The 16,740-nt window shown below is 43.5% G+C and overlaps 1 protein-coding gene across 2 annotated transcripts in view; it reads right to left on the bottom strand.

Annotated features, from left to right (window-relative positions):
- Positions 1 to 579: 579 nt before the first annotated feature.
- Positions 580 to 16,740, bottom strand: part of specc1la (sperm antigen with calponin homology and coiled-coil domains 1-like a) — a 35,660-nt gene continuing 19,499 nt past the window's right edge. The window contains exons 7-16 of one of the 2 annotated variants that reach the window (XM_074637039.1): positions 12,394 to 12,569; positions 10,872 to 11,035; positions 10,621 to 10,742; positions 9,742 to 9,832; positions 9,096 to 9,185; positions 8,855 to 9,011; positions 8,484 to 8,586; positions 4,568 to 4,684; positions 4,443 to 4,481; positions 580 to 4,072 (exon numbers count right to left, since the gene is read on the bottom strand). In XM_074637039.1, coding sequence (XP_074493140.1) covers positions 3,983 to 4,072; positions 4,443 to 4,481; positions 4,568 to 4,684; positions 8,484 to 8,586; positions 8,855 to 9,011; positions 9,096 to 9,185; positions 9,742 to 9,832; positions 10,621 to 10,742; positions 10,872 to 11,035; positions 12,394 to 12,569 — 1,149 coding nt within the window. In that variant the 3' untranslated portion in view covers positions 580 to 3,982. Of the gene's footprint in view, positions 4,073 to 4,421; positions 4,482 to 4,567; positions 4,685 to 8,483; positions 8,587 to 8,854; positions 9,012 to 9,095; positions 9,186 to 9,741; positions 9,833 to 10,620; positions 10,743 to 10,871; positions 11,036 to 12,393; positions 12,570 to 16,740 lie in introns of both variants that reach the window. The other variant, XM_074637038.1, reaches the window with a different exon arrangement.

Below are 16,740 nucleotides of genomic sequence, written 5' to 3'. Positions count from 1 at the left end.
AGTCGACTATATATGGCTATTTGTGACCTACAGGTTAACAGCTGCTAAGGCAGGGGGGAGAATACTTTCCAAAGACCCCCTCATAAGATTAAGCAGATGCTTACTTCCATTTATACTCTCAGATGCCGTTGGAGCTATTGGTATTCTACAACTTTTCAACCTAAACACTATTTGATAGTGATAAAGAGAAACATTCATGTTAATATCTTTCTATGTACCTTCTATGCTTTTAAACAGGGGGTCATTGGACAGCAGTGAGGCTGGCATAGTCCTAATAAATCCACATATTTAAAGTGACCAGTCTAAAGCTGACTTTCAGTCAGTGCTTAAACTTAGACATAATTAACTCATTGCTGTGTGTCACAATCACATCAGTTTCTATTGGCCCAAAGCTAGTGTGGGAAGGGGGGGGGGGGGGTGAGGGTGTAATAGACACAACATGCTTGGTGCAAATGGTCCCCATCTGTAGATATGCCCTTTTTAATGATACAGCGCAATGTTATAATCTATAGCTAATTATTGTGTGGACCACCTGACCTTTGATAATCACTGTGCTGAGACAATGACAACAAACAAGGCTGTTTCAATGCTCTTTTATAACTATTGCCAGAAAAAATAAAGCAACACAGAACCAGACAGCATTTTTTTTTTTACAACTGATTATCATCGTAGTGTGCACTTAATACTGTAGCTTAGTCCCTTTAGACACACACTCACACACACACACAACTTTATTCATTCAGCTTTAACTTTGCCAAGGGACCGTTTCACTGCATGTGGTGTGATCAGGACAACAAACAAAAACTCAAATGTGTCATGGATTGTAAAAATAAAAGGCAACATGGAAACACAAAGACAAACTAAAGCAGGTTCAGTGGAATTCTCAGAGCATCTTCAAGTAAACACAAAGAAAAAGAAATGTAGTGTGTTGAAGTGGACCCAATAAAGGCAAAATGCACTGTTCACATTTGTTTTGCTCACACACATCTCAGGTCCCAAACCGTGGAACATCATGTGGAGGTGGAATGTGCTTCCTTTCACCAGCCGTCTGGTCTCTCCTCATGTTCATCAGTCACTCCACATATCAGCACACGCTGGACCTCCTAAAGTCCCAGGATCACCAACACATTCCACGTCCAGAATGGAGGATGGAGAGGCTTCAAACCTTTCTGTAGCTCTCAGACGTTCCTGACGAGAGCAGTAAAACATGTGGGCCGGCGGTGGAATCAAGCAGAACACTGATGATCTTCAGCATCATGGCATCACAAACCTCTACCAACAGACAGCCGATGCTTTCACATGTCATTAAACGACTCACTCGCACATTAAACACAAACGGTCATTGTTGCAGGCTCTTGTGCGATCTTTAAATCACTGAATGTCTAATGTAGCTGTACACATTGTGGTGATGTGGCTCGGCAGACGGCAGGATGGGTTTCTAAATAAAGACAAAATGTTTCTGATGTTGTTATTGGTAGCAGCTGGCAGCTTCATCATCTGATCCCGATCAAAGTAGTGTGTAGTCCCCTTCACCAGACAAGGTCTATGGCCGTCAATCACTATTAGTGTTCCTCAATCAACAGGGACCTTGTTTAACAAACTATAACCACACTGCAACACGTGCCTGGCGAGCAAAGATACCCGCGGTTTGAAATGTCACAGTTTCACTAGCAGACGCCTCGGCTAAACTGTTAAGGCAGGAAGTGCGGAATACAAAAAGCTTATCTCAGTGCAGCTACTTACTGTATGTGTAATCAATTCATATACACACACAAATAAAGCAATGACCTCACTACAATGATTGTAAACTATGCTAAATAAATACAGTGAAGTTGGTATGTTGAGGCACGATAAACACATAGCTGTCAGACAGCATTACATGGTACAGTAGCACTTTACTTGAAACCCTCTATCCAACATTCCTAAGCAGCACATTAACATTTAATGCATGCTTTAAAATTCACTATAATGTAGTTGTAAGCACAAAAAAGTGTTGCTTAACCACTATAAATCCTCCTGTGGACACCCATTAGTGGAGGCTGCTGTATTAACACATAATGAAAGCCAATATAGTGAAACAGTGGTAATAATAGAACATAGGACTTGATAGGAGAAGCTATAATTACTGATAAACACTATACATTAATAAACTGTCCTTACTGCTGCTTACAACTACATTATAGTGTGTTATAAAGCATTTATCAAATGTTTGTATACTGCTAATAAATACTAAAAGTGTTAAAGTGTTACGCACAACATTAATGTTGCCGACGGAAATCCCACACATGAAATGACATTGTGTGCTCCAGCGTATCTCTATTGTAACGTTAGTCCTACTAGGAATTTCAAAAACTACCTGTCTAACACGGAATCAGTATTTACACAAACAATAAGTCAATGGCACAATGAACTGTCCTATCACATGTGCATGTTTTGTGCTAAAAATAATAGTTTTTGCAGCATTTTCTGATGTTATAGGAATAATTTGACAATTTGGGAAATACTCGTTTGCTTCCTTGACGAGTGTTAGATGAGAAAACTGATACCAGTCTCATTTCTGAAAGTGGTATCAATCTTCTCATCTGAGTCTCTGCCAGGAAGTGAATACGTGTATTTCCCAACAAGTTGAACTATTCCTTTAATGAGACTCTGCATTGGCCTACAGAAGTGTGTCTTTACCTGTGAATCTGTCTCTCTAGTTTCCCCAACAGGAAGTCCATACTGAGAGACTCATTTTCTAACGCGGCCCTCAGGCTGATCATGTTTAAGGCTCTCTGATCTAAACTAAACTTAAATGTCAATCAAAACACATTTTTATCAAAAGACTAAATACTACTCAGTCATATTTTGGTTCTGATGAAATGATGCTGTGCGTTGTATGTGCCTAATGAAAGAAGTCGAAGTGCAAGATGGAAAACACTCACTTTAGTGTTTAACTCCATCCACATCAACTGAACATTAGTCCACCTTAATGACTGTTTCAGTGAAAACACCTCATGTTGTCATGTCATGTGTTAGTGCTGCTGAACTAAATGTGTAGTAGTGTTGTAGAACATGGTACATTTCTGTCACTTCTGATCCGATGCTGATGTGTTAGCGGTCTGCAGCATCACTGTCCTGATGACCAACAAGTCACAAATCAACAATCAAAAGGCTCTGAAACACATTTGGCAACAACTCCTCACATCTTCAGCTTCACAACCTGTAGTGAAAAGACACTGTGCCTCTGTGGAGGACTGGTCCGTAGAGAGAGCTCACACAGGCACTTTATCCATTGAAAGAGAGGCATCTGTATGGACCTGTAACATCTGGAAGACTTGGTGCAAAAGGCTGCGTTTGTCTGAAGTCCTTTCTGAGGGAACTGTCAGGTCAGGTTGTCGTGGAAATTACACCATCACCGACTTTAGGTTTGTTATTCTGTAGAAGCTGATGTTCTCTACAAAATATTCACAACCAACAAAAGAAAAAAAAAATTGGGACTATTTATGAAAATGAATCCTCTTGCAAAGTAGAACGCTGAAAGTCAGATTTGCAGGATCTCCCCTGGGAACCAGGTTGAACGGTGAAGGAATATTATTTGCCAATAAAAGCCAGGGAGAAGGCACTGAGACTTGGTTTCTGTTTCATGCTGCTTCTTCAGACATGAACCAAAGGCAAAGATGTGGTCAGTTCATACTTGGTTCACCACAGTTACTTCTCATGGCTCACTAGTGTAACAGTGGACATACAGGCAAGCCCTTGGACTACAACTCTACACAACGCGCCTTCTACGCTGCACTGGAAGGATGGAGTAGCAGTGTGTGAGTCCAGTGAGGTTCTGGTCTGCCTTTAGTGTTGCTAAATACTGAGGGCCAACATGCAGTGTGGGGGACGTGGGAGGGGGTATAACAGCTGCCCGTGGGGTTGAGAGGTTGCTGAGAGCTCAGGAGGGCTGGCGTGGCTCTGATTGTGCTGCAGGAGCAGGGTGGCTCAGGTGCTGGAGTCAGGTCTCAAAGTACTTGTATATGGCTGTGACATAAGTCATGACACTCTGCCAGTCCGGCCTCTCTGTGTGCACCATCTCATTTATGTCCTGGAATAGAGAAAGAAGAAACACTGCTAAACTGTAAGATCTCCACAAGAATATGAAATAAAGCTCTGTGGGTTGAAACAACGTCTAGCTGCACAGGTTGGGTTTGTAGTGACTGATGCAGCGGCAGTTGAGTGACTTTTATGAAAGAAGAACTATAGAAAACATAATGTAGTTCATCTCTAGTTAATGATTACAATGAGCAATGTCAGTGGTGTGTTTACAATGAATTTACACTATGAGTTAGGAAAGCATATTAGAAAAGAATGGAAATAATAAAAAAAGGGCAAAGACAGAAAAACGTTCATGTGTCTGTACACATTCCTCTGAGTATACATAATGTAAAGCTTACCAAAGTGCATTTGATGCCCACACTCTCTGCAGCCTGGAAAGCTAAGGTGAAGTTTCTCCTCTGAGAAAAGAAGAGAGCGTCAATGTCACACTCAGAGGAACACTACAACGGTAGAGTCATGATGGCTTCCGGGGAGCTCTACTTGCCTTCTCCTGGCTGGTGAGCTCCTGGTAGGGGATGTGTGCAGGCAGGTAGGTGTGGAGCACAGCGCAGAAGGCCAGGCCATCATTCCAGCTGCTGCTGAAGTTTGTGATATCAATGTTCTGAAAAACAAAGAGACGATCTACTTAAACTTTGATTTAACTCGACAGAACATTTACAGTCTGGGACAAAAATCAATGGAAAACCCATTAATCCAAGCTGAGAGTACTATTTGATCTCGGGTCATCAGCGGCACTCAGAGATAAAGAATCTTTCTTCTTATTCTGGGCAAAAAAAACATCATCAGCGTAATCACTCAAGCAGTAACGGCAGATCCACACAGACACCGATCAGGAAAGAGAATACATGACTACATTTGTTGATTTCTTTCTTCTGTCCTTACCACTAGCGGGCACCTGGTACTGTTCAAGTTTAGGAGCCCAGCTCGCTGCTACCTTTCACATGAATGTCACTGCCAGCCACGGTTTATTACAGCTTTCAACAATAACATGATCATCACAAGAAATTCAGTTGTCATGGAACTATTCTAAATGATAACCACGGCTTGATGACAGGCCTGGGATGAGTCAACAGTACTCATCCATAGCACATGTATCATGTTTTCCACCATCAACTGCCAATAGACCTTTGCAGAGGCTGTAAACCTGTGACTTCAGGTTATGTACCGTATGGAACTAGATGCTCAAGTCTCCTCGGTGTCACAACAGTAATGTGGAAAGAGTCGCAGTGATTCAGAGAAAGCCCCCAATGTTTCTGTCAGGTAGGTAACTGGCAGGATGTGTGAAATGTTGCACACTTCCTGTAGAGGAGCCACGGTGTCATGGTAACCATAACCTACATCACATAAAAAGGGTAAACATCGTTTCAATATGGCAAGTGACTCTGGACACACCTTTTGATTGTCATGTTAGCCCACAGTCACTTCTAGGTCAATGCTTTGACGTTTATGGTCTCTGCACACGTTTAGAGAGGCGTTCTATCCATGAGAGTTCACTGTCTGAGTCCAAGAGACACACTGCAACCAACAACACCATCCCACCAGACTGAGGACAGAATACAGAGACACACTGCAACCAACAGCACCATCACATCAGACTGAGGACAGAATACAGAGACAGAGACACACTGCAACCAACAACACCATCACACTACACTGAGGACAGAATACAAAGACAGACACACTGCAACCAACAACATCATCACACTACACTGAGGACAGAATACAAAGACAGACACACTGCAACCAACAACACCATCCCACCAGACTGAGGACAGCATACAGAGACACACTGCAACCAACAGCACCATCACACCAGACTGAGGACAGAATACAGAGACAGACACTCGGCAACCAACAACACCATCACACCAGACTGAGGACAGAATACAGAGACAGACACTCGGCTACCAACAACACCATCACACCAGACTGAGGACAGAATACAGAGACACACTGCAACCAACAGCACCATCACACCAGACTGAGGACAGAATACAAAGACAGACACACTGCAACCAACAGCACCATCCCACCAGACTGAGGACAGAATACAGAGACACACTGCAACCAACAACACCATCACACTAGACTGAGGACAGAATACAAAGATAGAGACACACTGCAACCAACACCACCATCCCACCAGACTGAGGACAGAATACAGAGACACACTGCAACCAACAGCACCATCACACTAGACTGAGGACAGAATACAAAGATAGAGACACACTGCAACCAACAACACCATCCCACCAGACTGAGGACAGAATACAGAGACACACCGCAACCAACAGCACCATCACACTAGACTGAGGACAGAATACAAAGACAGAGACACACTGCAACCAACAACACCATCACACTAGACTGAGGACAGAATACAAAGACAGAGACACACTGCAACCAACAACACCATCACACTAGACTGAGGACAGAATACAGAGACAGACACACTGCAACCAACAACACCATCACACCAGACTGAGGACATAATACAGAGACAGACACACTGCAACCAACAACACCATCACACTACACTGAGGACAGAATACAAAGACAGAGACACAATGCAACCAACAACACCATCACATTACACTGAGGACAGAATACAGAGACAGAAACACACTGCAACCAACAACATCATCACACTAGACTGAGGACAGAATACAAAGACAGACACACTGCAACCAACAACACCATCACACTAGACTGAGGACAGAATACAAAGACAGAGACACACTGCAACCAACAACACCATCACACTACACTGAGGACAGAATACAAAGACAGAGACACACTGCAACCAACAACACCATCACACTAGACTGAGGACAGAATACAGAATACAGAGACAGAGACACACTGCAACCAACAAGACCATCACATTACACTGAGGACAGAATACAGAGACAGAGACACACTGCAACCAACAACACCATCACACTAGACTGAGGACAGAATACAAAGACAGAGACACACTGCAACCAACAACACCATCACACTAGACTGAGGACAGAATACAAAGACAGAGACACACATTGACACACAACAGTCAGAGTTCTAATCCTGAAGATGTTCATGAAGTCAAACCTTGTTTTCATGCTACTTATGGTCTGCATGTTTTCTGGAATAGCCCTTTAAAGTATTTACATTTTGTGTCTATATAGTTGGCTTTATTGTTAATGACGGAGTCCGCCATTAACAACATTAATAACATAACAACATCCGCCATGATGCAGCACACCATCCCTAACTGCATCTCATTGATATCAGCCTCAGCCTGGATTAAGTTACTGCTGATGCAAACACAACATTCCTACTGCAGACACTTGAAATGAAAAAGCATTCAGGGAGTAATGAAAGAAGAAGATGAAGAGTTACAGCAAGGTAACCACCTCCTCTTCCTCTTACTGTGCCTGCTGTTATGTGGAAAACAATCAGATGGAGCTGGCTGATGACATGATGGACAAAAGGCAGATTATTGACTGACTTCTTAATGAAATCAACATGAGTCTGTTTGGTTGCCTGGGAAACAGATACACCAGTTGCTCTTCTTCTTCTGTTGTATTCCTGAAGACAAAATGAGTGGTTGCTGCCTCTACAATTCTGGGAACTATAGTATTAAACTGTACCAGTAACCACAAGTGTCACCAAATCAACCAGGACTGAAGTGTTAAGGATTCTAGCTTTCCTGCTGCAGTGCACCACATGTCATCGTCACAGCTCAGGTCAGGTGGCTTCCTCGTGGACAGTTACAGACCGATACAGGGTTCAACATTCAGGTTGTTCTCACTGTCCAGTCATAAGATGATTAGCCTCTTGACAATATGTGCTGGTCTAATAGCAACAATAATAACAATCAGCTTGAATTACTATAAAAGAAAACGTTGACCTGCTTTTCATATGTTGCATAATTCATTTATTTGAATTAAGCCCCAACACGGACACAAACATCCATTTCAGACATGTAGATGATAAAACTCCTAAACCAGTGGGCTGACTGTTCCTGTAGCTCTCCACGGACTCTTCTCTTTAGTTGTCTTTACCTTTACAAAACATCAGCTCATCACGCCACAAAATACACATTTATATCCAGGAAACTCAATCTTACCATGAAGGAATGAAGGACCTTTTTCTTATTCATCATAACCTTCTTCAGTAGTCTTCAGACCCAACCACACTGACTCATCACCTGAGCTCCCTCTGGAGTCACAACAGGCTTTATACAACCATTTTCACATATGAAGTAGTACTCTCCGACCCCTGTAAACAGACCGTGATGTGGAGTTCCCCTTTAACTTTGTCTAGTATTCAGTGCCAGCTTCTTCCCAAGCCATTGGAGAAGAGTTAGACACTTGATCATGTGGGATCAGATCAGCTGGTACCTTCCAGTGACCTACCTGATAACCCTCAGTCTTCTTCTGGCACCACTTTAGCAAAGCATTTCTCTTGGAGCCTCCATACTCTCTGGCCAGTGCTGACAGCGGGTCCTTCCTCTCTTCTCTGGAACAGACACACACAGGACACTCATTTACTACGGCAGGAAGGCATGTTTGCTCAGTGAGCTAAAGCTGTCACGGGCTGTATGTTTTGTCTGGAGACCGATCAAAACTACAGTATGACGAGGAGGTGGTGTCACACAGGCAGCTGACAGATTCAAACCACTGACTTTAAACAGGTTGTGTGAGCACATCTGCTGGATTACTAACACAATCCGGCTATACCATATGAGAACAACATGCAGGTGAGTCAGTGGCCCAGAAGGTGGTACCTTAGACGGCTGCGTGCTGTGGGGGTGATGGAGGCGGTGGGAGAGGAGGAGGACAGGGAGAGCGGGGAGGAGGCAGCACTCATAGCCATCAGGGAGGTGGAGGAGGCGTCTGAAGCAGACATGTCCCTCTTTATCTCCTCACTGCTCCGGCGGGACACTGCTCAGGATGGGGGACACCATTAGAAACTAGCGACTGACTTAGTTTAAAACAAGTTCATATAACTTAGCTAGCATCTCTAACCTGAGATTGTCTTGGTGGAGTCCATGTTGGAGACCCTCTGGAGAACAGACGGAGGCCGGCTGGCCGAGGTTCCCCTGAGAAGGTGATCAGCTGTGGATGCATCACAGGATTTACATCACATATATTAAGAGTCTTTCTATAAGGGACTTCCTCTGAAATCAGATAACAGGGTCAGTCAAAAGCCACATTCCAGCCCCTATGAGCGCATGAGGCTGCCTCGCTCAGCAAGAAAACAATAAATCAAAGAAAAATAAACGGAACATTGGGGGCTACAGCCGAGTCTGCACGTTCACATAAAACACTTGAAGTCATTACTGGTGAGAACCAACTGTACGTGGTGGTTCATCATCCCCCTCTTATCATCCACTCTAATGTTTTGATGAACTCAAACATGAAGTCAACATACAGTAAACCTGATAACTCCCAACTCCAGGCCTCTGTGGACAAACAGTCATGTTGTTTCTCATGAGAGAGGGGGGGCCGGTTCCTGGTAATCACTAGTTTACTGTGACAGAGGTGTAGTGGACGACAAAGTCACTGTGTGACCCATCATTCTGCCCTTTTACAAACTCATACCTCCATTTGTGAGAGTACGAGTTGTGAAATCCTTGTTATCCAGCGCATGGAGTGTCTTTAAAAGCCTCACCTGGCATGGTGATGTCTGTGTAGCTGGGCCTCTTATCACTCAGAGAGGAGAGCGGCTTGGCTGCTGACATGGAGCCACTGATGGAGTGTCTCTAAAATAAGCACAAACAATAAGAGCTTCCTGTGTTACAGAGTTCACAAGAAGAATAAAGGCTACAGCATAGAAAAGAAACTCTTCTAAATAGCAAAACAAGTTGTCGCTGTCCAAAGGAAAACAAGTAGCTCCAGATTTGGTGATTTTGCAGTTTTCAGAAGAGCTGCAGCATTAAGTAATAATTGTTATTGTTAATAATTGTTGTTAATAATTAAAGTGTTCCTTTAATCCCCTGCATCTTCAACTAAAAGAATTAAGCAAACATTGGAACACATCTCTTTTCCTTGCACATTAAAAACAGCCAGACAGGACAGGAACAAACTGGAAATGATGAGTGTTTTGATTTATTATGGTTAGTTATAACAGTGTTCATTGTACCATCTTATTCAATACTAATTCACATGAGCATGAGGCATTTCCCCAGTCTAACTTCTCTATAGCCTCTCACCACATTATCCAATCAACTATCAACTCTACTCCTTTATTTCTTTACTTGTGCTAATAATTATATGCATCAAGCCAGATTTGATGATTTCTATTTTTATATTACTATATGCATGTCTTTTAAAATCGTGTTGCTTGTTGATACTAACTTTTCAATGTCTGTCCTCATCAATTGTCTTATGTGGTTTTTAATGCTGTCCAGTGAAGCCAGAGACCACCCAGTCCCTAACTAACCAAGAAAACATGTGAAGTGGTAAAGTAACACCATAGCAAGCCTTTCCTCCTGTACCTGGATATATTATTATTATTATTATTATTATTATTATATATATATATATTCACCTGGATGGGTGAAACAGCAGCTGCTGGGGGAGTCTTCATGGGACTGGGGCTGAGGGGGGTGCGTGGTAGCGGAGCGGCCGAGGCTGTTGGAGTCACAGAGGCGCTACCATTGGAAGGTGGACCTGAGTTAAGAGTGAAAAGGAACCAATACGTACAGCTCAGTTTAGACCAAATACACTCCTGATGTCATGAGAAACATTATTATTAAAACCAGCAGCAACATGGTGGAGCATATTGGGATTGTGTGGTACCTTGTGAGGCACTATCGAAGCTCTTGATGAGTGTTTTGACGGTGGGCGAGGGCTCTGAGGAGGTGGAGGATCGTCGGCTCAGACCCATCCCCTGTCTGAGAGCAGCCAGGTCCCTCTCCACTGCATTCATGTAGTTATACACTCTGCCTCTCTCCTCGTCCTGCCTGCCAAACATACAGTACACCACTCAGTATGTACACTCACAGCTCCTATGCTGTCTCCACAACGGTTCTCATTCGGGGTTAATATCCTGTTGTAGGAACAATTATGGTGAAATTGTAATTGAAAATAACTCATTTTTTCTGTAAAGGCGTTTATTTAACTGTGGGATTCATCCAAGATAAATTAATCTAAAGCCAGCTACCGACCACCCAGAATCCTAATCAAATAAGCAAAGTTAAATCTTCCCTCCTTTGGTTCACAAACACAAGACAGATGATGTCAGCGTGACCACTGGAGCTCTTCCTAACGTCTCTCTGTGGCTCTTCCTAACGTCTCTCTGTGGCTCTTCCTAACGTCTCTCTGGAGCTCTTCCTAACATCTCTCTGTGGTGCTTCCTAACGTCTCTCTGTGGCGCTTCCTAACGTCTCTCTGGAGCTCTTCCTAACGTCTCTACGGAGCTCTTCTTAACGTCTCTGGAGCTCTTCCTAACGTCTCTACGGAGCTCTTCCTAACGTCTCTACGGAGCTCTTCCTAACGTCTCTCTGGAGCTCTTCCTAACGTCTCTCTGGAGCTCTTCCTAACGTCTCTACGGAGCTCTTCCTAACGTCTCTACGGAGCTCTTCCTAACATCTCTCTGGAGCTCTTCCTAACGTCTCTCCGGAGCTCTTCCTAACGTCTCTCCGGAGCTCTTCCTAACGTCTCTCCGGAGCTCTTCCTAACGTCTCTCTGGAGCTCTTCCTAACGTCTCTCTGGAGCTCTTCCTAACGTCTCTACGGAGCTCTTCCTAACGTCTCTCTGGAGCTCTTCCTAACGTCTCCCTGTGGCGCTTCCTAACGTCTCTCTGGAGCTCTTCCTAACGTCTCTTCGGAGCTCTTCCTAACGTCTCTTCGGAGCTCTTCCTAACGTCTCTTCGGAGCTCTTCCTAACGTCTCTACGGAGCTCTTCCTAACATCTCTCTGGAGCTCTTCCTAACGTCTCTCTGGAGCTCTTCCTAACGTCTCTCTGGAGCTCTTCCTAACGTCTCTCTGGAGCTATTCCTAACATCTCTACAGAGCTCTTCCTAACATCTCTACAGAGCTCTTCCTAACGTCTCTACAGAGCTTTTCCTACCGTCTCTCTGGAGCTCTTCTTAACGTCTCTCTGTGGCGCTTCCTAACGTCTCTCTGTGGCGCTTCCTAACGTCTCTCTGTGGCGCTTCCTAACGTCTCTCTGGAGCTCTTCCTAACGTCTCTCTGGAGCTCTTCCTAACGTCTCCCTGGAACTCTTCCTAACGTCTCTCTGGAGCTCTTCCTAACGTCGCTCTGTAGCTCTTCCTAACGTCTCTCTGTTGCTCTTCCTAATGTCTCCTTGTGGCTCTTACTTGCGACTCTTGACCTCGTCCAGCTCCTTGCACAGCTTCTCGTTCTTCTCCTGGGTTTCCAGCAGCCGCCGCCGCAGGTCTCCAATCTCCTCCTGTGCTTCGGACTTGATGTCATTAGCAATGACGACAGCTGTCTGTAGATCAGCCTGGAACTGACGCCACTCCATCGACTCCTCCTGCACACGCACAGTGAGACAGCAGCAGACAGTGAAACATTATTTATTAAAACAGTATTAATCATTTTTGGCCACTTGGGGGCAACAAGACGCAACATCATATTATCACCTTATAAATCTGATAGAAAACCTCCCAAACATCACTTATCTACACACCCAGCAGACACAGAGAAACATAAGCATTCATTTAGAGTTTACAGTTTTAGTGTTTCATTGGTCTCCACCAACTCCTGAGAAACATATTTGGCTTAAATGCTCCACTATGTTCACCTGCTAGTCGCCAACTCTGTCTGCCTGCTTTGAAAACACCTGCCCGCAGGGTCTGGAGACGGGTCGATGACAGCGGACAAAGTGAACCAGTGAATGGTTGCAATCATATCTCTCCAACAGAAAACAGTTCATCACCACCAGTGACTCCAGCTCCTCTCCAGCCCCAATCAACCAAGGTGTGCTTCAAGGTTCTGTGCTTGGACCCCTCCTCTTCACCATCTACATGCTCTCCCTCGGTCAGATTATCCGCCACCATGGTCTCAGTTTCCACTCCTATGCTGACGACACACACAGCGCTACCTCAGCACCAAGCCATCCACATCCACTTTCATATTGATCGGTGCATGTGGGCGTGGCCTATTTAGCATTATATGCTAAATTATGCCTTTGTTCAATTTGCTATGAGCTGGAACGAGCTAGAGACATGAAACTTGGTACCATAACTGGAAATGATGTCATAATGCTTCACATAAAATATTATCCCAATTGGCCACATGGTGGCGCTTCAAAAAATTTCAAGGCCACCCCCTCACACCATAAGTCTGATTGACTTGATATTTTACACACGTGCTGCTGAATGTGCTCTACAAAAAAGCCTCAAGAGGCCCTCGATTTTCATCACTAAATTTTCCAACATTTTTAATTTTTTGGAAAAACACATTTTTGACATCTCCTCCTAAACTCTATGTCCGATTGCTACCAAACTTTCTGTGGCTCATTATTGGACCAAGTTATCAAAAGCTTGTTGATATGTCATTGCGTGTTGAAGATATTAACCAATGAACTTTAAATGGCCGTGGCTTAGCATATCAATAGACCTCATTCTACAACTGTTGGGCCCATTCTCTCAAATGCAGGATATGTTCATAGGAGTACCTGAAACATCCCCTGAAAGTTTAATTCAAATCGACCACTAGGGGGCGCTACAAGTCAGACTAAACTTCATAAATTGTTTGTCCAATCAATACCAAACTCACAGGATGATTTATAACAATGTTGAACCATGTGTGTAAAAATATTTACAAATTACTCCATAGGGGGAACCACCAGTTCCAAAGATTTGCATGGGCCTGGCGCAAATTTCACCACAAATCAATGGGAGTTCTTCCCAGCATCACCAAACTTGATGGATATTTTTTATTAACCTGTTGAAACATCCCCAAAATGCCAAGAAATATGACTGGCGGGACTTAGAGCGTACAAGTACAGAAAGGCTGCATACATTGTAATGATGAAACAAGGGAGTGATTGGTCTCACTCCTTCTTTATACAGAATTAAATTAAATTCTGCTTTGTGAAGCCCAAAACCCGATCACTGCTGCTCGTGGCTTTGATTTTAGCAATTCAGCTGCTTCCCTCTGTTGAACGAAAAAAGCTTGAACCCGCGAACTGCCACTTGCGGCTGTAATTCTGTGTGAGTTTGTCACATAAAATCACTTGATCCATTTTGATTAGTGCAGCTTTAAAATAAAATTGTTTACGTTAGATGATATATCACTGAGATTAGGGCTGAACAATTTCCCAAAAATATCTAATTGCGATTATTTTGACTGATATTGCAATTGTGATATGATTTGCGATATTGGAGGTAATTATCAGTTTTACATCATTATTCTCATTTTCACTGAAAAACATTAAAGTGATTGTGGTGTGATTTTTGAGGGGAAAGATGTTTTCTTAAGTCTGTAGAATATGATGAGTAGGCCAGGACGTCTCTGCAGCAAAACAATATTTCATTTAAAATGGTATTTTGACACACATTTCACCTTTAACAAATATTGTGCCTCCTGCAATTTGAAAGTTGCAGGAGGCTGTACTGCGATTTCAATAAAATTTGGATTAATTGTGCAGCCCTAATTGAGATATAAACTACACTGTCCTCCTGTGAAACCAATGCAAATACTTCTTTGCAGTGATTTGAATCGGTGTGCACATACAGTGCATCCGGAAAGTATTCACAGCGCTTTACTTTTACCACATTTTGTTATGTTACAGCCTTATTCCAAAATGGATTCAATTCATTTTTTCCTCAAAATTCTACACACAATACCCCATAATGACAAAGTGAAAAAAGTTTGTTTAAAATTTTTGCAAATTTATTAAAAAGAACGAAAATGTAACATGTACGTAAGTATTCACAGCCTTTGCTCAATACTTTGTTGAAGCACCTTTGGCAGCAATTACAGCCTCAAGTCTTTTTGAGTATGATGCTACAAGCTTGGCACACCTATTTTTGGGCAGTTTCTCCCATTCTTCTTTCTTTGGTTGGATGGGGAGCGTCGGTGCACAGCCATTTTCAGATCTCTCCAGAGATGTTCAATCGGGTTCAAGTCTGGGCTCTGGCTGGGCCACTCAAGGACATTCACAGAGTTGTCCCGAAGCCACTCCTTTGTTATCCTGGCTGTGTGCTTAGGGTCATTGTCCTGTTGGAAGATGAACCTTCGGCCCAGTCTAAGGTCCAGAGCGCTCTGGAGCAGGTTTTCATCAAGGATGTCTCTGTACATTGCTGCATTCATCTTTCCCTCGATCCTGACTAGTCTCCCAGTTCCTGCCGCTAAAAAACATCCCCACAGCATGACGCTGCCACCTCCATGCTTTACTGTAGGGATGGTATTGGCCAGGTGATGAGCGGTGCCTGGTTTCCTCCAGACATGACGCTTGGCATTCAGGCCAAAGAGTTCAATCTTTGTTTCATCAGACCAGAGAATTTTGTTTCTCATGGTCTGAGAGTCCTTCAGGTGACTTTTGGCAAACTCCAGGCAGGCTGTCATGTGCCTTTTACTGAGGAGTGGCTTCCGTCTGGCCGCTCTACCATACAGGCCTGATTGGTGGAGTGCTGCAGAGATGGTTGTCCTTCTGGAAGGTTCTCCTCTCTTCACAGAGCAACGCTGGAGCTCTGTCAGAGTGACCATCGGGTTCTTAGTCACCTCCCTGACTAAGGCCCTTCTTCCCCGATCGCTCAGTTTGGCGGGGCGGCCAGCTCTAGGAAGAGTCCTGGTGGTTCCAAACTTCTTCCATTTATGGATGATGGAGGCCACTGTGCTCTTGTGGACCTTCAATGCTGCAGACATTTTTCTGTACCCTTCCCCAGATCTGTGCCTTGATACAATCCTGTCTCGGAGGTCTACAGACAATTCCTTGGACTTCATGGCTTGGTTTGTGCTCTGACATGCACTGTCAACTGTGGAACCTTATATAGACAGGTGTGTGCCTTTCCAAATCATGTCCAATCAACTGAATTTACCACAGGTGGACTCCAATCAAGTTATAGAAACATCTCAAAGATAATCACTGGAAACAGGATGCACCTGAGCTCAATTTTGAGTGTCATGGCAAAGGCTGTGAATACTTATGTACATGTGATTTTTTCGTTTTTTATTTTTAATAAATTTGCAAAAATGTCAAAAAAACTTTTTTCACGTTATCATTATGGGGTATTGTGTGTAGAATTTTGAGGAAAAAATTAATTTAATCCATTTTGGAATAAGACTAACATAACAAAATGTGGAAAAAGTGAAGCGCTGTGAATACTTTCCGGATGCACTGTACATGTACTATTAGCTAAGTACTGACCTAAAATTGCTGCATTTTATTTTTAGTTTACGGTCTTCCTTTGTCCTAGTGTACTAAAAGCAATCTAAAACAAAGAGCTTTATGCAACATTATTTGACCTCAGTCTGTCCTGGTCAACACTATTACCCTCAGTCTGTCCTGGTCAACACTCTTACCCTCAGTCTGTCCTGGTCAACACTCTTACCCTCAGTCTGTCCTGGTCAACACTATTACCCTCAGTCTGTCCTGGTAAACACTCTTACCCTCAGTCTGTCCTGGTCAACACTATTACCCTCAGTCTGTCCTGGTAAACATTCTTACCCTCAGTCTGTCCTGGTCAACATTCTTA

Source organism: Sebastes fasciatus, chromosome 6 (assembly GCF_043250625.1).
Source record: "Sebastes fasciatus isolate fSebFas1 chromosome 6, fSebFas1.pri, whole genome shotgun sequence".
Taxonomy (NCBI): Eukaryota; Metazoa; Chordata; class Actinopteri; order Perciformes; family Sebastidae; genus Sebastes; species Sebastes fasciatus.
Note: the sequence above shows the minus strand (reverse complement) of the source record. Positions and strands in the feature narration are given on the sequence as shown.